Source organism: Callospermophilus lateralis, chromosome 17, assembly GCF_048772815.1.
Source record: "Callospermophilus lateralis isolate mCalLat2 chromosome 17, mCalLat2.hap1, whole genome shotgun sequence".
Lineage (NCBI taxonomy): Eukaryota > Metazoa > Chordata > Mammalia > Rodentia > Sciuridae > Callospermophilus > Callospermophilus lateralis.
Genome location: NC_135321.1, coordinates 13,813,269 through 13,840,752, shown reverse-complemented (window position 1 = coordinate 13,840,752; position 27,484 = coordinate 13,813,269). Strand labels below are relative to the sequence as shown.

At 43.2% G+C, this 27,484-nt stretch overlaps 1 protein-coding gene across 3 annotated transcripts in view; it reads right to left on the bottom strand.

Annotated features, from left to right (window-relative positions):
• Positions 1 to 17,792: 17,792 nt before the first annotated feature.
• Positions 17,793 to 27,484, bottom strand: part of Rnf152 (ring finger protein 152) — a 70,723-nt gene continuing 61,031 nt past the window's right edge. For all 3 annotated transcript variants that reach the window (XM_076836646.2, XM_076836647.2, XM_076836648.2), the window contains exon 2: positions 17,793 to 26,051. In XM_076836646.2, coding sequence (XP_076692761.1) covers positions 25,309 to 25,920 — 612 coding nt within the window. In that variant the 5' untranslated portion in view covers positions 25,921 to 26,051 and the 3' untranslated portion in view covers positions 17,793 to 25,308. The remainder of the gene's footprint in view (positions 26,052 to 27,484) is intronic.

The window sequence follows — 27,484 nt, the reverse complement described above, 5'->3', positions numbered from 1 at the left end:
AAGTTCAAACTCCTTTGTCTGACATTAAAGACCTTCTTGAGATCTGACCTCAAATCTTTCTGAGCTTATTCCCAGCTTTCCTACCCACCGTTTCCAGCCAAAGACAAATTACTTATCCTCCCCAAACACACTGGTAGTGGGGATTGAACCCAGGAGTGCTCTACCACTGAGCTATAGCCCAGTCCTTGTGCTGTTTTCTTGGCTGAGAATTTGCGATCCTCCTGCCTCAGCCTGGGGTTATAAGATGCATCACCGTGCCTGGCTTAACTCTTATTTTTAAAACATCACATTTAAATTGCATTATGTTCCCTTTGAATACTCTGCAGCTCCTTTCTCCCCTGTAAATCCTTTGGGGGCAAAATGTATATCATAATCCTACCCGGTCGCCCTCCAGCCTGCCTTCCATGTGGTTAGCACCCAAAACATTCTGAATGGGGGGACTCTTTTATTCAAAACCACACTCCACATGGCCTTCTGTGAGCAATCTATTGAAAATGCACCAGCCCCCCGAGACCCTGAATCTCTTCACTGGGCCTTACTTTCTGTGTCACATAATTAAGATGGAAGTTACAATGTATACCTACTGTTTTGTGACTTGTTTGGTTCATTGTCTCTCTTCCCCACTAAATACATGCTCAAGAGGACTGAGCCTCTTCTGTGTGTTTTGATTCTTGCTGAATCACAGCACTTAGGTCAATGCCTTGGACATGATGAGCACTCAACCAGTATTTGTGTGGTGGTGCAGGCCTGTGATCCCAGATACTGTGGAGGCTGAGGCATGAGGATGGCATAGTCAAGATCAGCCTGGAAGCCAGGCAAGGTGGCGCTCACCTATAATCCCGGCAACTCGGGAGGCCAAGACAGGAGGATCATGAGTTCAAAGCCACACTCAGCAACAGCAAGGCACTAAGCAACTCAGTGAGACCCTGAGTTGGGGACTGGGGATGTGGTTCAGTTGTTGAGTGCCACTGAGTTCAATCCCTGTACCCACCCATCCCCCCCCCAAAAAAAATCAACCCAAGTAACTTAGCAAGACCCTATCTCAAACAAATAAATACAAAGCAACAAAACAAACAAATCTTGGATGGATGGATGGATGGATGGATAAAGAACTCTTTTTTTGTTTTCCCTGAGTTGCTTCTCTGTCTTAGACCATTCATGCTGCTATAACAAAATACCACAAACTGGGTAATTTACCATTAATAGAAATGGATTTTGCATAGTTCTGGAAGCTAGGAAGCACAACATCCAGGCATTAGCAGATCCAGTATCTGGTGAAGACTTGCTGTCTGCTTCCAAGATGTTGCCTCATTGCTGTAGCCTCGCGTGCAGAAGGTTGAGGTACCCAAGGCTCCATGAGCCTCTTTTATTGGGCCATTAATTCCTTTTTAGCATCTCCCAAAGTCTCACCTCTTAGCACTCTTGCACTGGTGATCAAGTTGCAATATGAATTTGGGGGGACACATTCAAACCATTGCAATCTCTAGATAAGAATGATACTCATTGCCTACTGCTCAAAGTTAAGTTTATAGAGAACAAAAATATTCTTTAGTTTATAAAAAAAAAATTGGAATATTTACCAGATAATTTTTGTTATAAGTATTCATTGAAGTAACTCAGACTATGAGTGGACATGTGCAGTGGCTACCTCCAGTGTGTACCCATAACGTTGTCTGCTTGCCTTTGGGGCACATGAGAGGATGAGGGCTCTGCAGTTCTTTGCAGTTAACCATGAACCTGAGTGGAAGTGAACTGTGCCCTTTCCAAATCAAACCATTCAACAGTCAGTGTTCTCACACAGTTTCCCCTAATACTGAGGAAGCCACATGTTCTAGGTGGCAATGAGACAGTGGACCCTCTGTTCAGCCTAGATCCTGAGATGCTGCATGGAATCCATTTGTTCTAGTCCAAGTCACCTGCATCCACAAACAACTTTTGAGCATGAGAAATAAACATGGTGGTGCTCAGTCATGAAATTTAGGGGCTGTTCATGGCTACAACATAATTGAGCCATCCCCACTCAAACAAAATGTGTTCCTATGGACTATGTAAAAAGCCAGAGGAAGAGAGGCAGAGTTTTGACATGTCAAAACAAACTTACCAATGCAAACTAACCTGTCGGTCTGACATGACAGGTAACTCACTCTGAGTACTCACTGCTTTATTTCAAACGATCACAAAACACCCTCTCATCTTCCTTGATCGTCCCACATTTTTATAGATAAGGGAAATTTACTAGACTTCACTAGCTGTGCTTCATTCATAGAGTACCTTGTTTAGCTGTGAGTAAGGGAACCTCACGAATGAAGTTGCTATTGTAATATACACATGTGTTCATGAACATGGTACATGCAAAGAAAGGACTGCTGATATTTGTCTTTACGAGAAAGTACTAAACTATGCAAAGGCTGGACACAGAAATTCAACTTCCTGTTTTCTTTGATTCTATTTTTTCTTTAAAGATCAAGAATGTTTTTCCAATAAGTGACTGTGACTTCTCAGTAACACTGAATTTCATTCTCTTTATGTCAGCACCTGGATTGTCTAGTCTCTTCATCTCCTAACCATGATTCTTCCGATCAGTCATATCAGTTATTGAGTTATAATCATTAATTCAGCATCAATCCATTCAGACTACATCATGAGCATTAAAAAAATAAATGGCCTTTGCCATTCTAGGGACAATGTTCTCATACAAAAGTCATTAGGCCAGTCCAGGAGCCATGAGTCCCCCTTCCCCAAGATCAAGGAAGGAGGTTGTGTGAGTTTATCACACATTCTGCCCTTTGAACAAGGAGAGGATAAGTCATAACCCATGACTACCAGATACAATAAATGGATTGACTTTTTGAAGGATGAAGTCCATTTCTTGGCTGCATTAGCATTAGTTCAGCTCTAACCCCCTGGAATTCATGAGTCATCTTTGTTCTTAAAACCCTTCCAAACATATCGATTCATTATTGACTCCAACCCATGCTTGATCTAAGAAAACCAAGTGTTTTAAGGTGGTCTGTGCACTTAGTCTCACAACCTAGTTAGGGGTCATAAGACAGATTTATTTAATGACGATGTCTTGTGAGGCAGAAATAGAGAGAATGGGGAAAACAATTAAATTCTCCATTTCAGAAAAGTTTAGCTCCGTCATGCCTACTACATTCTAAAATGCAATATGTGATTCAGACCAAGAATGGTCTAGACACGGCCAGTGCTCCAGGAATAAAGAGCTGCCGAGCTGGGGATTGGGAGGCAGGGAAGAGAGTACTGAGGAGGTGAGATAAAGAAGGGTAAGACTTACAGCTGACAAAGGGAAGCCAGGTGTCCCCTGGGGCCAAGCAGAGAACACCAATGAGTGAACCTAAGTCCAGGAGAGAAATAGTAACTCCACACACCCAGCACAGGGGTGCCTGCACCACCCATCTGCTGGGTGGGAAGGAGGGGTCAATGTCACTGGTAACACAGACTTTCTCATCCCCCCTCCCCAAGAAAAAAGTTAAGAAATCCAGATACTGGTAAGAAACAGCCAGATTTTTAGAAATTGGCAACTGAGAGAAACATCATTGCAGGTCAAGTAAAACCAGTGTCCAGACGGACTGGACGACCCCGGTGCAGCTCTGACACGGATCCACAATGAGCTGGGCAGCTTGAGAGAAGCTCTTTCTTTTCCTCTCGCACTCAACCCTTCACGTTTCAAAGGACTCTGGTCATCCTGTTTGCAGAATATGCTTAACCCTGGTTAAGGTGATATCAGATACAGTGCACTCACTTTGCATAATGCCTTAATTTTGAATAGGAAGCCGAAGATGTTTGTCCCCCCTCCACATGATCTCACTCCATCCACAGTAATTGTCCTGAGCCTCTGGCATGCTGGGACCAGCTGCTGAACAGGGGTTGGCCCTGACGAGTCACACTCTTTACTTAGAGCACATGGCAGAGGCTGCACTCACACTTCAGGCCTCTGTAGCTGCTCAGGAGGAGGCTGGGCGGGCGGTGGAGTGGGGGGACTGCAAAACCACTGCTATGACAAAGCATTCCTCCATACTTCCTTTCACACACACACACACACACACACACACACACACACATATACACGTAATATATATGATTACCTATATAAGACATATAATTTATGTATATATACACATAAATATATATAGCCATATGCACATAATGTTTTTTGAAATTATGTATCTATGTGCATATAGACACATAAATTATATATGGATCTATTTTTATTGTGGGAAATGCACATACAACCTCCATTCCAACTGTTTCTGAGTGCACAATTTATTAGCATGAAGCATATTCATCGTGTTGGGCTACCATCACACCACTTCCAGAACCTTTTCATCATTCCGAGCAGAAACTTGGTATCCATTGCACCGCATCACCCGTGCCCTCCACCCACCCCTGATAACCTCCACTGTCCCTCTCTAAGAATGGCCCACTCTTGACATGTATGTGGAATAGCCCTGTATCTGTCCCATGTCTGGCCTCTTTCATTCAGCGTGACACCATTCAGTGTGACACAGTGTGCTGGTCACCCACATTTTAGTGGGTATCCTACTTATTTTGTTGTTCCCTTCTCCCACGTGTCTTTTACCTTATTCTCTATTTTAGTTGTAAATATATACAAGAAGGATAATATTTTTAGCATGGAAGCTGTCTAATTATACTTCATGCAAAGCTTCAATTCTCTTAAAAGGATCCTGATTATCCAAATCTATGATTTTCAGACAGTCGACATCTGAACCTTCACTCCACCCTTAACTACCTCTTTGGCTCTAGGAAAGTTCTTTAACCTTTCTGCGGCTTAGCATTCCTTATCTGAAGAGCCAGGATAATAATAATCCTTTGGAATGCTAATGTCCAATGTCACATGTAACCTGCACAGACACAAACAGGGTGGCACCCATTTATTCAGAAAACGTTTAGTAACTTATTTTGGGGACTGGTTATATGATAAAAGGTTATTTATCTATTTAAATATGCAAACACATTTAAATAAGTCCTTGTTATTAACTATAATGAGGAACTGATTGGTGGAAAAGAAACTTACTGAGTGGTAAGAAAACGAGCTGCAGCAAACCTGGCACCTTGCCCTGTGAGCTTGGCAGTGGCCCCCACCCACAGGAGCCTGGGAGCAGAGTACACCCCACACCACAGGATCACAGTGACGGCTCAAAGTAGGGTCCTGGGCAGAAAGATGTGGAAAGAGAAAAGCAAAGAACGGAGGAACAGAGGGAGGAGGGGAGAACAAAGTGGGAATCGGAGCAGAAAACCATGGAGCCGCTGAGGACAGGCCCAGAAATCCTGACAGACCTGGGGACCCTGAGCCTACCCTGTTCAAAGGCCAAGCACCGTGCCAGGTGATCCAGGGGGAGAGAACGCAGGTAATAAGACCCTGTCCCTGGCTCTAGGGGGAAAGGCAAGCGAGTGATAAACACAGTACCCTTCTCACCCGGCACAAAACTCAAATCAAAATGGATCAAAGACTTAGGAATTAGACCAGAAACTTGACAACTACTCGAAGAAAACATAGGGTCAACACTCCATCTTAGAGGCCTGGCACAGACTTCCTTAACAGGACTCCCCCAAAGCAAGAAATAAAACCAAGAATCAATAAGTGGGATGCCATCAAACTTCTGCACAGCAAAGAAAAGGATTGAGAGCATGAAGAGAGAGCCTACAGGATGAGAGAGAATCTTGGCCAGCTACTTCTCTGATAGGGAGTTAATATCCAGAATATACAAAGAACTCAAAAACATTAACACACACACACACACACACACACACACACACACACACAATCAAATGGGCAAAAGAACCAAATAGAAACTTCTCAAAAGAATAAATACAAATGGCCAACAGATCTATGAAAAAAAATGTTCAACATCTCATTTCTAGCAGTCAGGGAAATGAAAATCAAAACTACACTGAGATTCCATCTCACTCCAGTCAGAACGGCAATGATGTGAACAACAATAAATGCTGGCAAGGTTGTGGGGAAAGGCACACTTGAATACTGTCGGTGGGACTGCAGACTAATACAACCACTCTGGAAAGCAGTATGGAGATTCCTCAAAAAACTAAGGAGGGAACCACCATATGACCCAGCTATCCCACTCCGTGGTATTTTCCCCAAAGACCTAAAATTGGCATACTACAGTGATACCACACCTCAAGGTTCTTAGCAGCACAATTCATAATAACTAAATTATAGAATTGACCCAGATGCCCATCAGTAGATGAATGGTTTAAGAAACTGTGGTATATCTACACAATGGAGTTCTACTCAATCATTAAAAAAGAATGAAATTATGGCATTGGCTGGTAAATGGGTGGGAATGGAGAATGTCATGCTGAGTGAAATAAGCCAAACTCAGAAACTCAAAGGTCGAAGGTTTTCTCTCATAGGCAGAAGCTAGAGTAAAATAAAGGAAAGGGGGTGAGAAGGATAGGATGATAAAAAGAACCAGTCAAACATAAATTAATACAGGAGTGAAAGGAAGTCAAGTAGATGGAGGATGGAGAATAGGAGAGGAGAGGAAGGACAAAGAAGGGGATCAGGAGCTGAAATTGATCTCCATGCATGTATGAGTTTGTCAGAATGAACCCAACTACTATGGATAACTATGAAGTTCTAATAGTTAAAAAAGAAAGAAAAACAAAAAGGGATACCTGGGTGCCACAGAGGAGGGACGACTGGACCTCTGTCATTGGGTCAGAAAAGCTTCCTAGTGTATGCATGTGACATCTGCACTGGATTTCAAAAATTGAATGGGAGTTTCCCAGTTAGCCCAGACTCACAGCAAGGGAGAGACAGCACATGGACAAACGCACTCTGGGGCACTAAAACCCTTTGACCCTGCTGGCACCTAAAAACAGACTGGAGAGGTAGGTAGGGGGAGTTTCATGAGCATCCCTGGTGTTACTGACAAGTAGGAGCCAAGGAAGGGGCATGCTCAGAATCTGTGGTTTTTGAAAGAATACCCTAGCTTTAGTGAAAATCAGGTGGTGGAGAGACAGCAGGCAGCAGGGACACTAGTCAGAGTGACTGAAACCTTCTGATGAGCATCTAAACCAGGGAGTGGCCACGGGACCTAGGTAAAAGAAATAAGGACAGCGATTCTTTTATCAGTCTTTAGGGTGGTTCATCACTGGCCGTTAACTGAAGCATTTCGTTTAACTTAGGTTATACATTTCAGTTCCTGAAACATTTGCACAGGCTTCATTCTCTTGCTTGATCCCCTGAGTAGCAATGTCAGAAAGAGAAGGCTTTATTGTTCCTGTTTTACACATAAAGAAACTGAGGTTCAGGGAGGTGAATTCATTTACCCCATGGCTATATAGTCAGCTCCCTGCAAAGCCTATGCCCACCCCAATCTTCCTACTCCGGCCCAGGTATACCCACTCCCCACCCATTTGAACTGCTATCATTCAGCTCAAACCCCTTCCCTTTTTATGCCGCCCCAGGAAATGTGAGTGGGTTCCACATTGGGGGTCGTCAGTCATGGGAATGAAAATTTTCAAAGAAAGCCTTTAGGATTCTCAGACTTTAGGATTCTCAGAGTTATCGATGGAGACACAATGGTCTGGCAAAAACTAGAAAGAACTCAGGACTGTTTCTAGTTTATCTTTATTTTTCTTATTCATTTATTTAGTTTTTGTGGTACTGGGGATTGAGCTCAGGGGCGCTCTACCATTGAGCTATATCCCTGGCTGTTTTAATTTTTAATTTTGAGACAGAGTCTAAGTTACCCAGGTTGACCTTGAACTTGCAATCCCCCTGCCTCAGCCTCACCAGTCACCCGGCTTCTGGTTTGTTTTTAAGTAAGCGGTGCATCTACTTGTACACAGACATGACTCTGGCACAGTGAATAAGGGGGACTCATGGGGCCTGGCCGGAGGCCTTTGCCTCCTCCCACAGCCTGGATAAAATTTCTGCATCGGATGGAAAGGCTGACAGTGCCATGACGATCTGTCTCCATCACTGAGAAAACCAAAAAGCATTTGGTGACCTATTTAGGCTTAATTTGCTTTTAGACTTCTCTGCAGCCGTGGGAGCCCAGAGGTGCGCGCTCTCTCAGCCTGTTATCAGGCAGTGACTCTGTCTGGTGCCTCCACTCTCCCATGTCCCAACACAAGCGCCTTCTAAAAGGCCAAGGTCACATCTCCCACCTCTTGCTAAGTACATATTTATTTGTTGCTCCCAGGCTCACTTGTCCAAAAAAATATTTTCCATTCAGAGTTAAATCTGGCTGATTCCACCCATGTCCTTAAGACCGGGTCTGCATTTTACTGCTGTAAAGAGATTAGTCCTGTAATAATATTTTCCATTTGGAAAGCACTTGGGGCTGAGAGCCCCATTCAAAGCCATATTGTTGAGGGAGCCTCTTAAAGACCAGCCACTTCATCCCATCCAACTCCTGAAGACAAAGAACCGCCTGTGGACCCACCTGGCAGAGGGAACGGCCTCAAAGAAAGCCAAGTCACCGCTTGTTCCCGGAACCACCCAGAGAGAGGCCACCAAAACCTCCAGCTTAGCTGAGGAGGGACTTCAAAGAAAGAGGGGCAAGAGCCTTCCTTTCTATCCCTTCCAAGTCAGGGTGGCCTCCTCAGGGGGAATCCGAAGCCCCTCCACTCGGTTTTCCCTCCTTCCCGGGAACTAGCAGTTTTTCTTTTTTCCTCCTAGAATCCAGGTCAAGACTCCTAGAGACCTTTCAAGGACACACAATTATCAGCCCCAGAGCCTTCCCCTCTGTGAATCACTAAACTAATGTCCCCCCAGGGAAAGAACCCACACCACTGCAGAGCCCGGCCAGCAGCCCTCCCCTTCCCTCCCCCTCGCTGTTCCTCCCCAGCTCCATCCTCGCCCTGGGGCTGAGCAGAGCGTCCCAGGCTGTCGGTGTCAATAAAAAGGCCAGCAGCCTGTGAGCCTAAGATGCCACAACCTGCGAATCTGCCAGCGCAAGCTGCTTGGCCAGGCCCTTCTAGAAGGGAGGAGCCCTTCTGACGGATGGTTTCGGCTGGGCTTACTCTCCATCTATCACCAGTTCTTGTTTGCCAGCCCCGAGCAGATCATTTATATGTGCCCAGGATCCCTGGGTAATGGGCATGCTGTAAAAATAAATGGAATAAATAAATTAGTTCCTGAGAGTCTCAAATAAATCCAGTTGAATTAGACGTTTCTAAACTCACTCAGTCTTGAAGAGTAAAGTGGAGATGGTAATGAAATGAGAAACGGGCTTTTTATTTGAGGAAAAGTAAGAAGGGCGGGGGGGAAACGCACTCAAAAGGCACGAAAAATTCAAGAAAGAGAGTCATATTTGCACAGAGAACTGGCTTTGTTGTTCTTGAGGCTTTGTCTCCCCACTGCCTTTTTCTGAAGCCTCACTTCAGCCTCGGTCCCCAGATCCTCAGTTGAGATGTGAAAGCAGGTCCTTTCAAATGGAGTCAGTGAGTTTGCTGCTTGATAAATACTGTTTACTCTGTATATGCCCAAAGAGAAGGGAAGGCTGTTTCCCTCCCAGTATGGCCCCCCAGGGGCTGGGCAGTGCCTCGGTGGTAGAGCACTGCTGGAGGGCATGCGCAAGGCCCTGGGATCAACCCCCAGCACCACAAGAAAAAAAAAATCACATAAAAAGAAATGCCTCAGAAAGCAGCAAGCAACCACGATTCACATCATTATTGCCTTTCCTATTGTGAGGGTCATTAAATTTGAACAATGAAGTTCTACTCGGGTTGGACACATGGACTACAAATATGTGCACATGCGCACCACAACACACACACACACACACACACAATGTCATGTAGCAATCCCTGTTGAGACCTCACAACTTGCCAGGCACTGCCCCAAGTCTTCCTTCCTGCCTGTCTGCCTGCCTGCTTTCTTCCTTCCTTGCATTTGGTGCTGGGGATTAAACCCAGGGCCTCACAGATGCTAAGCACTTGCTCTTCCACTGAGCTGTACCCCACCTTAATTCTTTATCTGCATTAACTTTTTAATCCTCATAACAACCCTATAAATCAGGTTCCACTATAATAGGAGGAAACTGCTAGTTTCCTAGATTCTTTATAGAGGTCATCTGATAGAATTGGTTTACTTAAGAAGTACGTAAAGAAGGTTTAAAACACACAGGTGAGTTCTATTTAAAGTGGACATGTGGCATCTGTCTCTACAAGTTTATATATTGAAGTTGGCCTAAGTCACGTTTTCCTCTTTTAGATCTGAGAGTTCACCATGATCACCTTGTAATTTGGGTCATTTGATACTCTGGCATATACGGTATTCACTAAGCACTACTAGTTTTAAAGACGGTGTTGGCAATTGTTAGGGAAACCAATGAGGTGTAGCTGATCTTACTTCTGATCCAGCTTCAGGAAGGACAACATGCATGCTCATACTTCTATCCTGAAACCCCTGGCAGAGTGAGACTAGGGTGTGGACAGCAGGCTTCTCAGAGGTTGAGCTCCCCTCTAGATTTCCACCCTGGGTACCTTACCTGCTTCACCCTAGTCCAGGCCCTGTCTCCTCCCTCCCTCCCCACCCCACACAAACCATAACTAACATAACAGGATGGAGTGTGGTTGTGTGTTCAAATCTATGGATTCTGGGGAAATGCACACCTGCGGGTGGTCAAAGCCAGAGGGTCGGCAGATCTTGACATCAGTTAATTCTGATTAACAGGTAGAGTTGCCCAGCTGAACAGCCTTGGGTATGAACATTTTGAGAAAAGGATATGACTTTATTGCAAGAAGACAGCTGAACAGGAACAAGTCATTAAAATGGGATTGATGGGCAGGAAGGAGAAAGCGAACTACTCTCCACAGCAAAAGCAAGACTCTAAGTGCAAAAAAAAAATGATAAGATCTGCAAAGAGAGCCCAACCAAGCCTCATACTCCAAAACTGTCAGTGCACTGGGAGCCTGAAGTCCCTGAATGAGCTCAGCAGACAAGACAACTCAGACTCATTGAGTAGCAGGCTGTGGGGTGCAATGGTGAGTGCAAAGTGCGGTCCAATGCAGTCTGTTGGGGACAGATGCCAGGCAGGAAGGACAACAGGTCCTCCTGAGAGTGGCACCTAGCTCCACATGTCTTGCAGGAAGGCTTCCCTGTCTAACCCTACATTCACTAACTCTGTGGCTCTCCAACATTGATATATTCAGTCTGTCCCATTTTTTTCAAGCAAAACACCATTTTCCATTTTGTGTAAATAGAAGTCATCCTGAAATTAATAGCCATCTCCATACAGATCAAAACCACCAGCCACTTTCTCTGTAAAAGGCTAGTGGATCTGGGCTGACACTTCAGAAGGCACAATCATCTCCCTTTGGAGTGAATCTTATCTTTCCCAAGATTGAGGGATGGATGGTATGGAATGAAATTGGGGCCATTTCTTGTTGTCTGACATAAAGTTAAGAAGGAGGTATGCAGGCTGGGGTTGTGGCTCAGTGGTAGAGTGCTCGCTTAGAATGCATGAGGCACTGGGTTCTGATCTTCAGAACCACATAAAAATAAAGATATTGTATCCACCTAAAACTAAAAATAATTTTTTTCAAAAAAAAGAAAAAAGAAGGTATGCCCCGGATGGTGGGTGGGGCTGTCATTTAAGAAGGTACTTAACCAACGCATGTGGGAGATTACACCCTTAAAACACATGAAACCGGATGTGTGTGTGTGTGTGTGTGTGTGAGAGAGAGAGAGAGAGAGAGAGAGAGAGAGAGACAGCACCAGGCTGTGGGGTGCAATGGTGAGTGCACCCCACTCATTAAACGTCAAGATTCCCCCAACTAAGTTTTAATAGATGTTAATTGACATTCTGACATTTGGTAATTCATAAAAATGGATTGGAATTTATAGAGGCATAGATAGTCCTTATATTGCCCCTATATTGCCCATATTTGAAAGTGAATATTACAACTATTGATTTCATTCTGTGAAGTTTATTCCTATTAAAATGAAATAGAGGGTGGAGTTGTAGCTCAGTGGTAGAGTACTAGCCTAGCATGTGTGAGGCACTGACTTCAATTCTCAGCACCACATAAAAATAAATAAAGGCATTGTGTCCATCTAGAGCAAAAAAGAAATAGAAAAGTGCTTTATTTTAAATGTGTGTATCTTGTTTATGTTCATAAATTCCTTTTTGTTCACCTAATCCTCTGGGCAGTGGTTCTGAAGTGTGGCTCTCTGCTTACTGGGGTGGAGGTGGGGGCTAAAGGTTCTGCCTAATGGACTGCCCACCAAAAACTTTTTCTCAAATGCCTGAATGAGATCAACCCATTAATAACTGCCTTCATGTTTTGCTAAATTTGGCACTTTTAAAATCAAATTAGTGCTTTTTAAAAAAAATGCTTATGGAGTATAGAGATGGCTCTAATTCAGTATTTTACTAATTCATAGCTTTAGTGACATTGCAAGAATTCTCCTGCACAAGTGCATATGCAAATAGTTGACATTCCCACCATTTGGGGAAAGATACTTATTAGTAGTACTGCTTTGAATTGATCGTGTTTTTTAATTGCTGTTCTTCTTGCTGCTTAATAACAAATTATTGTTGCTTTTGCTCATCATAATCAATTTAGTTTGTTATGGGTTGTTTTTAACCCCACAATATGTAGTAATGAATATTTATGAATTTTTAGGCTATAATTTTCCAAAACTAGACTCTGATATGCATGCAATGTGTTCAAGTGTGAATCATCCATACCCTTATTGCTAAAGCAGATGTATGTATATTCCCCCCATAATTTTCTTATGTGACAACACTTCTTTGGTAATTTGTGCAATGCACGACTTTAACTTGCAAATTACTTACAAGATACCATCAAGGTAAATCAAATGCAATTATTCGGTTATTTTATATTTACATGATATTGTTTTGGAATCAAAAAAGCAAACATGAACTAATGGTTTAATCCTACTTCCCCCAAAAGAAAATGTACGTTTTTTTGTTGTTGTTGTTTTCTTTTGTTTGGGGCAAGGCTTTGATGATTGCTTCAGCACAAAAATAAATGGGGAAAAACTGAATAATCATCATTAAACGTCAAGATTCCCCCAACTAAGTTTTAATAGATGTTAACTGACATTCTGAAAATGGTGGATTTTTCTACTTAAATAAATTGAGAGAAAGCAATGTTTATTATGTTCCCTTTCTAGAGATTTGCTAGGCCTTTAGTTTATTGTAATATTTTTTTGGGGGGGAGTTGTTTGATATTCAATGCTGGGGATCAAACTCAGGGCCTTGCACATATCATACAAGCATTCTACCACACAGCTACAACTTTAGCCCACCATGATGGTTAATTTTATATGATAATTTGGTTAAATACTGGTCTGAAATGCTGTAAAGATATTTTCTAAATGTAATTAACATTTAAATCAGTAGAATTTGAGTGAAGAAAATTACATTTGGTAGTGTGGGTGAGTCTCATCTAACTAGTCAAAAGCCTTAAGAGGGAGACAGACTGATCTCCGTTAAGGAAGAGAATTCTTCCAGGAGACTAGAAGAATTTGAACTCCACCTGCAACGTCGTCTTTTCCTTGAGTCTCCAGCTTGCTGACTTATGGCGATTTTGGACTTACACCTCCTCAATTTCATAAACCAATTCCTTAAAATCTTATACCCCCCGCCCCCGTTTTCTCCCTCTCTCTCCTCACACACCTGTCCCCCGTTTTCTCTAGAGAACACTAGTTAATATACAAAATTAAAGACTCTGCAAAATTCTATAATTTAAAAAAACTGTTCAACCCAGTATTTCCCCAGTTTATTTAACCACAAAACACTTTTTTATATAATATGCTACCTCAAAACAGCGTGGAAAGTGCTATACCTTCAAGATTTATCTGTAGCCTATGTCAGCAATATTGGACCCTGAGTCTGTTTTATTCAGAAACTAAGAGCACAAGTTTCCACACGTTCTTTTCTTCTGTTCAGGAGATGGTCAGAAAAACATAAGATCATGTTATATAAGGCAAAATGACCGTTGTAGAGCCAGTTGTACAGGCAGTTATGCCTTATGATATAGTATCTCCCTGTGAAATAGCCCCCAGGGCTGCGCTTTAGTAAAACGTTCTTTTATGGATGCCTCAGTCTGTTTGGGCTACTATAACAAAATACCACAAACTAGGTGGCTTATAAACAAAACATTTGTTTCTCTCAGTTCTGGATGCTGAGAAGCTTAACATCAAGGTGCTGGGAGATTCAGTCTCTGGCGAGGGCCCCGTCCTGGTTCACAGATGGCACCTTCTCAGTAGCACCCCAACATAGTGGAAGAGGGTGAGGCAGCTTGCGGGGGGCCACTGTATAAGGGCACGAATCCAAGATCTAATCAAAATGTAAATTGGGGGCAGAAGCAAACACTCAGACCAGAGTGACAGGTACTTTTGGGGACTCCAAGCAATGGTGAAACAACTTCAATGGCGTATCATTTACACAAGACAAAGTATGAATGACGAGACGCCTAACAGGAAAAGCCGACAGTACATGCCTTCTCTCATTTTCCCTCTTGAATGTTTCCAGAAACAGTCCTAACCCCAACTCACCCTTCAGGTCTTATCCTAAAAGCCACTTCCTCCAGAAATCCTTTTCTGATTATACTCCTTACCAGGGGAGCGGGCCCTCTTCCCTGTGCATGCATTGAAATGCTTCATAGCTCTGTGCAGGGATGAAAACCTGTTTATTGTCACCGATGCCTGCATTTCCTGCCAGACTCTAAGGCCTCCATGAATCGCTCAGAACATAGTGCTCCAAATATGACCCCGTGGCATACTGAGGGTTCTGGAACCGAGGGAAGCTGAGGAAACGGCAGGAGCAGGAGGGTGTCTTGCTCTTCTCCCACCCACTCTCCTGCAGCCAGCCATGGAAACAGTCCCCTCGTCCTCTTCCATGAAGTGGGTCATAAAACCTAGGAAGGTCACGCTGACCTTCGCCCTGGGTTCTGAAGAGCCTTCTGTGACAGGGTCCCAGCCTATACCTACCACACAGGTCTCCAGGAGGGATCTAAACAGAACGTGCTGTGTTTTCCTGTTACCACCAGTGCTTTCCCTTCTCTCCTACCATCACACTTGTGCATGACTGCCCGTCCGCGGTTTTCCCTGGGTCCTTGGGCTCTCATTCATACCCCCTCCAACCCTGCGAAGGGACCCAGGGCTTGGAACATGCTCCACTGCTGAATGACACCCAGCCCAGCGTCTTCATTTCTGCTGTGTCCCCTAAAACTAGTATTACAGAACTTTGCTATGTTCTTCTCATTAATCCACCTTTTATTACAGGAGTCACAGCCTTGAACCTTGTGAAGGGGGGTAAGTTAGTACTTCCTGTCTCCTCCATGGGGAGGGACCATTGCCGTCTTGAACAAGATACACTCTGCATTCCTAGTGGCAGTGATGAGTGGGGGACTCAGGGTGAAGAACAAAAGGATCAAAGGGTGCTTCCTTCTAATTTTCTTCATGATTCCATTTCAACAATCCTCCCTTTGGAGCCAAATCAGAGTGCTTTCCTTACTCTGATATCTCTCTCTCTCTCTCTCTCTCTCTCTCTCTCTCTCTCTCTCTCTCAAGATCTTTACCCTTTTAAACTTAAAAATCTATGCCAAGAGCCTGTGAAATGCTCATGTGTGTACATAAACGGATATGCACACACATGCATGCACACACACAGTAACACATCTCTATATTCATTGCTTCAAATAAAGGTAATCAAAACAAATGATCCCGTGCTCAGCAGAATGGAGTGAGGAAAGATGGGGATACGGGGGAGCAAGCAGTTTTCGGGGGGAGTGAGAGAAGTCTCATCCAATTATAGCTGAATCATTTTCTGGGTCAAATAGAATTGTGCTAAAGTTTCGAACCTATAAAAAGAAAAGCAGAGGCTCAGCCTTAATTCCATAACTGGTCCCTTTTCTCCCATCAGCCTCTCGACCAGCCTAACGTCACACAGCCAAGAACAATCACTGGAACGAAAGCATGAAGAATGCCTTGGCAGACAGACAGGCTTTTGTGCAGGAAACCTGTCCTAGTACTTGGAGCGTGTGACATGTATGAATGGAGGGTGAGGGTGGCTCGCAGTGACTGCAGGGCCTGGTGACACTCTCTAGCCCCTGTTCCCCTGCCCGACCTTTCACGACTGCCAGGTGCTCCTCCTCTGCGGGGCGGGGCCTGGAGGGAAGGGTTCCAGAGCTGGCGCTCCCCTGCCTTCCAACCCGACATCTAGATGCAGAAATCTGTGCCACCCAGTAGTGTCATTTGAAGAGGTTGCCAATGTGGGCATCTCCAGGCAGGATGCACCTGTGGGGCTCCCCGTGACCCCTCGTCCTTCATCCTGTCCTCATCAACTACCAGCGAGCTCTAGATGAGACCAGACGCACCATCTGTTCCTAGTATGGGGGAGCTGATCCAGGCATTTACCTGCCCTAAACAGCCTCTGCCTTCTTCAGGTTGATGTCTCTGGCTGAGAGAAAAGTTCAAGGTGGGAGCAGTAGATGCTAGAGGGGGACCCTTGCCCACCCTGTCCCATGATGGTCCACCAGGAATATGCAAAATAAATTTCACACTTTCAAAATCTAGAATTCCCAATACAAAGTTTGCTTTTTTAGTACAAGAAGTGGGTGCTGAATCACAGGGACACCTCAGTTTTAAAACTATGGGGACTATTCAAAACTTTTCCAGTGAGAGCCAGAGCATGTTTATACCAGCACCCAGGAATATCAGATCATTGAAACCCCTTAATGAGGATGAGGTGACCTGTTCAACTGAATTGAAATTTGTTATTGTGATCAGTTATTTAATTTTTTTTTAAATCTTTTTTGGCGCTGATGGGATGAAACCCAGGGTCTCACACACAGCAGGCAAGTGCTCCACCACTGAGCCACCCCCCAGCTCTGACAAGATGCTTTTTACCAGAGCTCCCAACCCAGCACAGTAGTACAGGTGGATAATCCCAACAACTCAGGAGGCTGAGACAGGAGGGCTCAAGTCAGCCTCAGCAACCTAACAAGGCCCTAAGCAAATTAGCCAGGCTCTGCCTCAAAATAAGAAAAGGCTGGGAAAGCAGCTCAGGAGGCTGAGACAGGAGGATTTTGAGTTCAAAGCTCTGCAAAATCAAGGCGCTAAGCAACTCAGTGAGACCCTGTCTCTAAATAACATATAAAATAGAGCTGGGGATGTGGCTCAGTGGTCAAGTGCCCCTGAATTCAATCCCAGTACCCCCCTACACACCAAAGGCTAGAATGTGGCTCAATAACAAAGCACCTTGGGTTCTTTCCCCAATACTAAAAAAGAACTCCCCAAACACCCTCTGTCCTATTGATGAAAACGTTTAAGGAAGGATCTTTCTAGACTCAGAGTCAAGAGATGCACGAAGTTGTCTTATACACAGCCCAATGTGAGGTTCACCTGGGGCCGAGGCATGCTGTGTCATTTCTCAACAGTGGAAGATGAAGGGGGGGCCACCAGGAACCACGAGAACCCGGGGCCACCAAAACAAGCTGTGGTTTACTCATTACAAACTCTTAAGCTCCTGGGAGGAAGTCACCTCCACTTGAAATCCTTAGCTCAGGAGCCCTTGTTGCTCTATTACCCACATTTATCAAAATTCTTCAAGTAATTGATGATAAAAACCCCAGCCAACTGTGTGTGTGTGTGTGTGTGTGTGTGTGTGCGCGCGCACGCATGTGTTGGGGGGGCAGGGATGGGGAGAGGAGGAAGAGAGCCGCAGAGACAGAGACAAAAAGATAGGGGAAAAACAATGATTGAGTCTATTTGAAATCATTTTGAATTTTAATCATAGCAAATGTGTTTTAACAGTAGTCATAAAATCAACATTACCACATATACAAAGGACAAGACACCAGTTTGGCATACAAAAATACCATATATTAAAATTGGATTCATTGGAAAAACTCAGGACTGGCTAAGACACCATCTATAACAGAGAGAGCAAGCAAGAATGCTTTTAAGACATTCAGATTTATAAACAGCAGCTTGATATCCCCTTTACGAAGTCAATATTTGGCAACATTTGGACAATATTTTCTATGTGGCCCAGCAGCTCATTTATCTGTAGGGCGATTTGGCCCCTTAAAAGAAAAGCTCCTAAAATAAATAATCCACATAATTGCAAATAAAACATGTCAAGGACTGGTTAACAGCCTCCGGGCAGCATTAATCTAGCCATTTGTTACCCAGGGGCCCAGGGAACCCACCAGCAGAGCTCTCAGAAGGGAAGGTACCCTGGGCAGCAGTGTGACCACCCAGACCGAAACCAGCTTCCACACCTGTGACTGTCAAGTGAGACAAACACGGACAAGCGGCGGAAGGAATAAATATAATAAATGACAACCACCAGAACAGAAACCAAAACAGTCTTCAACCAACTTTCCCAACAGTAGTAAGATTCTCAAGGAGGTTAAGTTACTCCCGGAAGTAAGATCCTCAGGTCAGGACAGAGCCACAGACTCAGGCACTGCCTTCCGCAGTTGAGAAGATCTGAGTTGGCACTGAATCAGCCACCAAGTCTAGAGCAGATCTGTACTGTCCAGAGCACTGACCACCCAACCTGAGAGTATGGTAGAGGATGGCAGGAAAAATGGGGCCTCCCTGGAGCCTCCCATCAGCTGAGCATGGGTTCATCTTCAACTAAAGAGAGCCACAGAGACAGAGAGACAAAAAGATGGGGGAGGGGGAGAAAAACTGAATTCGGAGTCCACGCTATAATAGCAGCTTGTGCTTGACCAAGTTATCCCAGTTGTCCTAAGCTGGTCTCTGCCATGACTGCTCTTCAGTGCCCATTTCTTGTTTTGCAGTTATCTGTGTTACAGATTTTCCCTCCTTGGTGAAGTATTTTCTCCCTCACTGAGCATGTCTACCTATCCCTCGATACAGACCCAAGGCCTTCTCTACCCCGCCCAAGGAGGGTCCACTTAACAGTTGGGTTCCCTCCCAGCCAATCCAGCACAGTGTAAGATAACAGCAACTGTCCCCTCACTACTTAGAGAGATATCAACTTCTCCTGTAGGGGGCATTTGTCACATCTCTCCCTTTTTACATCCCATGCTCTCTCTCTACCATACCCAACCACCTCCTTCTGGAGTCTCAAAAAGTAAAAGTCAAATTGAAAACGAAACATCCCTTTTGTTAGATTGACCCAATAACACACACCTCAGGGAGATTATAGACTTTCCCAAGGACTACTCGCCCCACATCTCATGGCGATGAATTCAGAACAGTGGTTTGGGAGAACGGGGACAGACAAAAAGAAAAAAAATTCCTGCAAAAACAAAGAACAGGCATACCGTGGGAGATCTCAGGAAGCCCCTCGGTACTTGGCTATAATTATTGATTGTCCCTAAAAGTATCATAATATGAATGGTATCAAAACCCTTAGATTAGAATAAAATTCAGTGAACATGTGTTTTCAAGCACCACTACATCATAAGTAAGATTTACACAGTGGGGTATCCCAGGCAGTTGACTCCAGAAAAATCCAAAGATCATTGGCCAGACAGAGCAAGGAAACTTGTGCAGAAATGGGAGCCACACTGTAGAAGTTCAGGAGCAACGGTGCGCCGCCCTGACCCCAGAGTCAAAACATAAGCTCTCTAAGAGACAGAAATTAAAATGCCCCACTGGCTTATGTCCCTCAGTGATCAATGGCTTTCCAACAAAACAAATGTAGTAGAACCCAACTTTTCAAATATTCTGAGAAGTCTGAAGAGCTCACTCCCAAAGGTAATTGGTTTGACATGAGTGCAGCTGATAGCAATTGTTCAGAAATTAACATCTAAATTCAATACTGTATAATTCACGAATTGGGAAATATGACTAACAGTGGTTTTTACTTTATCTCCAATCACAGCTAAATTGTGTATTTGTGTGTGTGTGTGTGTGTGTGTGTGTGTGTGTGTGTAGCAAAATCTAGCAACCGATCATCATTGCTCTTAAAACACAGTGCTTTCAAAAGAGTCAGGAATTAATTTGGTGACCTCATCTATGGAATTTCTGGTTTGGTAAGGATTACCTTGTGGGTGTTGTTTTACTGAGAATGGTGGAAATGTCAAGGAATGGCTTCTCCACTGAGGTCAAGGATGACAGATAGATTGGCTGACACTTCTGTGTGGGAACAAAATGCTGCCTAGTTAGCAGCATCATTTCTCTAAGGAAAGATGGAAATCACAGTCTTTTGTGTGTCATTCCTCACCCAACAATGACCTTTGGGCTCCCAACTTAAAAACTACATTTTGACAAAAATTTAAAAACAAAATTCTAAAGCTGAAAAAAAAAAAAAAAAAAAACCAACTCTTGCCCACTGGCAAGTTCTAGAATAAAAAAAATTTTTTTACTACATTAAAGCAAATGCATTTGACTTGCATTACATTTTGGACACAATGAAAATCCAACTAATCAATTTTAACAGATTTTAATTTCTTTTTTAATTTTTGGTGGTACTGGAAATTGAACCCAGGAGTACTCTGGCACTGAGCCACGCCCCAGCTCTTTTCATCTTTGAGATGGAGCCTCCCAGAGTTGTTCAGGGTGGCCTTGAATTTGCAATCATCTGCCTTAGCCTCCCAGGCAGCTGGAATTATAGGCAAGCACCACAGTGCCTGGCTATGGCACAGATTTTCAAATAAAGGAATGGCAACTCTTCAAATCAAAATCTGGACCAGAATAATAGCAGGCTACCAGTAAAAGTCTGATCTTTATATGAAAATATATCTCAAACTGAATTTTCTGTTTCCTTTGACTCACTTTAAAAGCAATTCTAGGGTTAGGGATATAGCTCAGTGGTGCAGGGCCTGATCCTGGGTTCAATCCCCAGCACCACAAAGAAAAAAGAAAAAAGAAAAAAAAATCAATTCCGTAGCTTTAATAATCTTCCAGTCTTTAAATTCTGTTGGGCAATGTTTTGTTTTTTTTACCCTAAAATAGATTTTTAAAAAGTGACTTTGTGCGAAGCTTCAAATCTTAAATTCTTTTAGTGATAGCTAAAACAAGAGACACTAAAACACTGCCAAATCCCACTCTAAAAATAGTACCTGCGTTTTCATCTGGCATTTGACAAATGATGTCTACATATGCCATACCAAATACAATGACAAGCTGGCAGACTTCAAGGGCAACAAAACCATTCTGAACACCAAAAACACGCTTGCTCTTAGATCTTACACCTGACGAACGCAGCAATGAAGTGTGGGTAAGATACTGAAAGTGAAGGAGGATTTCATTAGGCTTATTTTTTCCTGTAACATTTACTCTTTGGCCACAAGACCCTAAACACAATTTCACAGGACAGATCATGCACAGCTTGCAAGTCAAACATTTTACAGCTACTGTCTAACACTATTTTTGGACAATAGATTCACATGCAGCTAATGGTCCCAGAAAAGGGGCTTAATAAAACACTCTTTAAGCTTCACTGATGATTCCTTGGTCCAAAATATCTAATAACCCCAAAGGGCAATCAATGAGTCCTCACTGTTATTCTTGGGATCACACATTCTTAAGCCCAGAAAGGATTTTGTTTTTATTTTTTGCCAAATGCTTGTTACTAGCCCACAAATTCTCTCTAGTCTGTTAGGAACACCTTGATGCCATGAGCCAATATGGTAGCCACTAGTCTCATGGGGCTCTATTTAAAATTGTTTAAAATTAAATAAAATTTGAAGATATGTTCTTTAGTCATATTATCCCCATTTGAATTGTCTAAAAGTCATTGTGGATAGTGGCTATTTTACTGGACAGCACCCATTATGGAACATTTCCATCATTCCAGAATGTTCCACAGAATGGCACTGATCTAGAAAACTATAAGGGCTACACCAGGCACAGCTGAAACTCCAAGGGGCCACTCTGTAAGCCGTGCACAATATTAAACTTACATTTTAAAAGAAAATACCTTAGAGCCTTCTGATCATAAAATGTGATTAGCACTCAGAACCAATTTGCCTTTTCATCAAAATTTGTGCCCCAAGTCATTATACAAATTTTTTTCAAAGACAATGCTTTTTGGTGGCATACTTAGCTCTACTAAACATATTAAAGCATTCTCTTGCTTATGTCAAGATCATTAATAAAGATGAAAATACATGCTGCTTATAGTTTTACTATTTACACAACATTCATTATTCTTTACACATGGGGGTGGACCAATGTTTTGCAATTTTAAAAAGTCAGATAATATGGTCAGATAGTTTCTTTTAAATGTCTATCCTCTTCCCTAACCCTAACCTTTTTTTGTTTTCCAGAGAGGTAGCTAACTAAAATGAAGAAACAAACTATAAAACAACACTTCTAAAGCAGTAATTGAGATAATAAAGGGTCTCCATCAACCCCGACTAGAAGCTCAGCCAGACAGACACTGCGATGGATCTAGAAAGAAGCAAGAGGGACAGCAATGCATAGTTCTCATCCCCCTTTGCTGCAGAATTACAAGTCTCCACACTCCTCTCTGAGCCGCCCTGGGCTCATCTATGAAACGAAACCATCAGAGGCTGTTTTCAGCTCTTCCTGGGCTTTCCAGTTGTGACATTTCACTGGTTTGCAACTATGAATTCCGGCCTCTGTGTCATTGGGCTTTTGTCACCAGGGGTGTGTAAGTTGTTAGTGTTGTGGGTAAATTCCAGAAGAGACCAGAGTAATGGCTTGCCAGATAACATCAAAACATCATTAAGCCTGGAAAAAATCTATCTGGCAGGCAAAGACATCTCTTTGCCTCTTCTCCTCCCTGCCCCCCACTCATGAGCGCAAGAGCACGCACGCACGCGCGCACACACACACACACACTCAAAAGCACATCCTAATAAGGTGGTGTGCGACCTGCAAGCAGAATCCATTTAAACAATTTAAATAATGTTCTACCTACATCAGTAAGTTTTACACACAAAAAAATTTTGATTTGGGTGATTATTGTTAAGTTTTAAGGTCAAGAATCTACCAGAGAGCTGATTAATTTTGCACTGCTTAATTGCAGTTTTAGCACAGGATTGTTTGTAAGTAAAAGTTCTGTGGACATTTTTACTTTACAGCTTTGCACTAAGAAACACAGGACACTATCACCACACACATTAGTGTCTATATATAACCTACTAAACAAGTAGAACTCTATCACATACTACACTACAGGTCAGTCAATTCATACTGTACATAAATGTATGCAGATATCGCTCAAAAATTAATTTGAATATGACATGGCTTAAAATTACAAAGGTAAAGTCCATTTTAAATGCAGCATTTTAAATGCAACATTTCTGTCATTTTTTTTTCCTCCAAGAGAAATAGAAATTAGGTCAGACATGCATTACAGCAGCCTGGGAGTTTGAGAAATTGACACTAACCCAACAGTATTTTATGTTATGTAATAGAGGATAGTATTCAGCTAATATGATACCTAAATTATTAATACAAAATAAATCCTAGATTATTTGTTGTATAATGCCCAATAGCTTGTACAATAAAATGGCATTTTAACCTAATTTCTAGTTCGAGCTTTCAAACACATTTTCTAAAGGTCTTACGACAAATTTGAAAGATCTGAAAAGACCAGAGTTCCTATTTTTATATTGAATTCTCATGCCAATTAGGTGTTAGCTTTGTATTCTAGTTATTAATTTTTGTTTTATTTCACATAAACTCCATCACTTTAGTATGCATATTTTGTGCTGCTTGAAGATAATACTTAGCATATAAATAAATAAAGTTGTCTTGATCTTACAGGGCTACTTTCTAGCCTTCCTTTTTGGAACCAGTCATTGCTTTCTGTCCCTATTTCTCCCTACCCCTACCCTTCCCACCATTTTCAGGGAGTCAGTTATACCTAAAAACATATATTTGAGTGGAGTTCTTGACACATACCACCACTTGCTCCCTGAATTCCATAAAAGGAATTACAAGAGAACTATAGCGTTTACAGCTATTTCTACATGCACACAAACCCAGAGATGAGAATTTATTATTTAATCCAGCAGTTCTTTCTTTATGAACATCTATAAACCATTACACATTTAAGAACACTTACATTAGGAATGTGAATTGTAAGTCTACCTTGCCATTTCTCTCAATAAAAATGTATTTTGAAAATACAGAAGATTTTCTTGCTTACACCAACAAGAGGAAACTGGAATTCAAAAAGGTCTAATGCTCAAGGAACAGCATCTTTCAAAAAAATAATTGTGGACTGCCTTTTGAAATGCCCATCAGTTTTGCCATTGCTAACTACAAGTGTGGCTTTTATAATACTCCAGAACTAGGAGAAAAGTCAAACTTTTGTTACTCTCCATTTGTGCCTTAAAAAATACAGGACTTAAACACAGAGCAGAGGGGTGAGTATCGGGGTGTCACGTAAGAGACGTCTCATTGGGAGGATCGAGGTGCCCACCGTTTCAGATACTTGGCTTCTTCATGCTCACGAGGTCTTAATCCTGGGGTTCTTCTGAAAAGACTCAAAAACCTGAGGTAAATCAAATCACACACACACACACATATACACAAATACACAATATTTACATCTTAAATTCTTATTTTGTGAGATGGCTTGAGAAAAACTGGCATACAGGTTTCCTGCGGGATTAGGCATTTCTCATTATTTCTTGGTTTATTGCTTCCCTGTCGGGCTTTCAGCTTAATAAACACGTAGCAAGCTCTAATCACAAGTGAAGAAAAATGAAGGTACATGACAAAACACAACACACTGGAGACACTTGTTCAAATATCTTCTCCAAAAAAAAAAAAAAAAACGACTATCCATTTCACTTATTTTGATTTGAGGTTCCAACAAAATGTATATATATATAAAAAAATCTTAGCAACTAAATGAAGACTGGGTTCCATTTAAAAAAAAAAAAAAAAAAAAAAGAAGAGAAGCCTGCAGTGTTATGTCTTCACTGAATTTTTACATGGATTCAAGGTTTAATTCTACTTGTATACACAGCATCTTTATTTTCATCTACCGCATTTAGAGATCACATGGTATGCACATGTAGGGTTTAAGGTCTAAGTAGAGTATGTCTATCTCATAACATGATCTTGAAAACTCATAAATCACACCCCATTTAGTACATGATTATGAGGATGCATGCAATCATCTTCAAAGCCGTTGCCATCCACACTCAGAACAATTCACCTGGCATCTTGTAGAGACCTCACCTTCCTCCCTTGGCATCTGTCTTCAGGTGAATCAAGTGGCAACCCAGAGGCCAGCGCTCAGCACCAAATGGTCAGTGTCACCCCCCCAACATCTCGCTGGGATCCCGTCACCAACACCTACTCAACCCCTAAGTTGGCACCCACAAGAGCCTTCCCTGCACCCCGCCTCAGCCACAGGATATCACAGTGAAGCGCTTAGAAATGCAAGACATGTTGTGGAGCACGATGCCCAGGAGGAAGACCAAGACACAGGCCACCAAGATGACAGTGCACACGCCGGACCAGGTGGAGCTTTTCACCACGCCCCGCCTGTCCGGCTCCTCGGCCACTGCCTCCTGCGGAGCCCCGCCTTGCAGCGGCTGCTGTTCCGCAGGGATGGTCACCACCGTGACGGACTTCTGCTGGCTCCCGGGGAGCAGGCGGCAGCCCATGTCTCCGGGCAGCAGTGTGCGCTCCTTGGAGATGGGCAAGGGCAGCATGTAGCACCCATTGCTAGGAAGTTTGATGAAGACCGGGGTGTGCTCGGAGGTGTGCGGAATGGCGATGACGGCCAGGACCTCGGGGTCATCGGGCAGCTGCGACACGGAGAAGCCAGGGGGCAGCTTGGTGATGCCGCGGCACCAGGGGCACCTCACGTCCTTCTGGCTCGTCCTCATCTGCTGGAGGCACACCGAACAGCAGGTGTGTTTGCAATCCAGCAGCTTGGGCCTCCGCCGGGGGCTGTAGTAGTTGAAGCAGATCTGACATTCCAGCAGCGAATCCTGGGACAGCGTCTCCATGGTGGACCGTGAGCAGCGGGGGCAGCGCCAAGACCCAGGGCAAGGAGCCGGTACTCGGAGGCCTCCACTCTGCCTTTCCAGTGCCGCCGAGGGAGCTCACAGGCATCTAGCATTCGTGGGCGTGTTCATTTCTGAGGGAGATAAACAACGCAAACGAATTAATTCATTCAATAAGTTGTCCATAGAGTTAGAAGATTTACACCACAGCCCTGAGGTCTTGATCCTGGGTCAAAAGCATAAAATGTCCCCACAGGTGAGACCATAGGATTCCTGTAGTGCTCAATGGAAGGTGATGGAATGGTCTCAGGCAGCAAGTCACAACAAATACACCCATTCCCAAAGAAATGTACCTTGGACAGGTGTAGACCAGGCACTCTTATTTCACAAAGGAGGAATCTGTTTTTCCATTTTGCACATTTCAGCAGAGCGTGGGTCATTCTAAATGACATTGGAGAAACTCTAGCTTCTGGTGTGTTGGTAGCATTTTCTAGAAGTAAACTTCTTTGCTTAGATCCTCCAACCTTCTTTTTCTGCCTCTACATACCCTGCTGTAATTATTAACTGCCAGTTTCAGGTAACTTCACAAATCTAGGTGCTCCACAAACCTAGCTAGCTTACCTAGGGAGGACTGTTTCTTTCACGCAGGTAATTAAAATGATGCCAAGGGCTGAAGCACAAAAATGCACCTTTTCATCTTTTCCAGAGATAAGATCAATTGGTTTTAAGGCACAAAAAGAGCACAAAACACAAAACAACAGAACTAGGGCAGCAGTGACCCTGAAGGCAGTGGGGGTCACAAAGGCACTCTAATTCCAAAGGAGCACTAATATTTTCCAATCAATTCTTCTAATGTAGGTGTTTAGGCCTGCACCAAGAAACATGATCAAAAGCCAATGCTTTTGTTTTTTTCTTTTTAAAGCAGTGCTGAGGGTCAAATTTAGGGCCTTATGCATGCTAAGCCAGTGATCTACTATTTGGCTACACCCCTGTCCCCTAAAAGCAATACTATCCCGCTATTTGGGAAGCTGAGACTGGAGAATTGCAAGTTCAAGGCCAGCCAGGGCAACTTAGCAAGACCTTGACTCACAATATAAAATAAAAAGGGTTGGAATGTATGGAATGTAGCTGAGTGATAGAACACCCTTGGATTCAATCCCCAATACTGCCGAAAACAAAACAACATGGTGCTATAAAAGAGCTGGAGGAACTGGAGGAATCAGGGATGTCTTAGTGAAAAACCTGGATTATAGATAAGAGTCAGACATGTAAAATCAAAGACAGGCTATTTTCAGGTTAAGAAATCAGCATGAGCAAAGGAAAGAATGTCAGCAATTATAAAATTATTTCTCTTTTCTAGGTGTGACATTGGCTAGCGGATATTTTCTAATCTCAGAATCACTTACAGATGCCTTTGAAAGAAAGTTCTCAGAGAGCCTATGTATACTCTTCCCTAGACCCAGCCAAACAGCAGACCCCACAGGGAAAGGTGAATGAGCTAATCAGGTATGCCTATACCTCTCCCACAGACTGGGGACCATAGCCAGACTCAAAGGCCAAGCCAAAG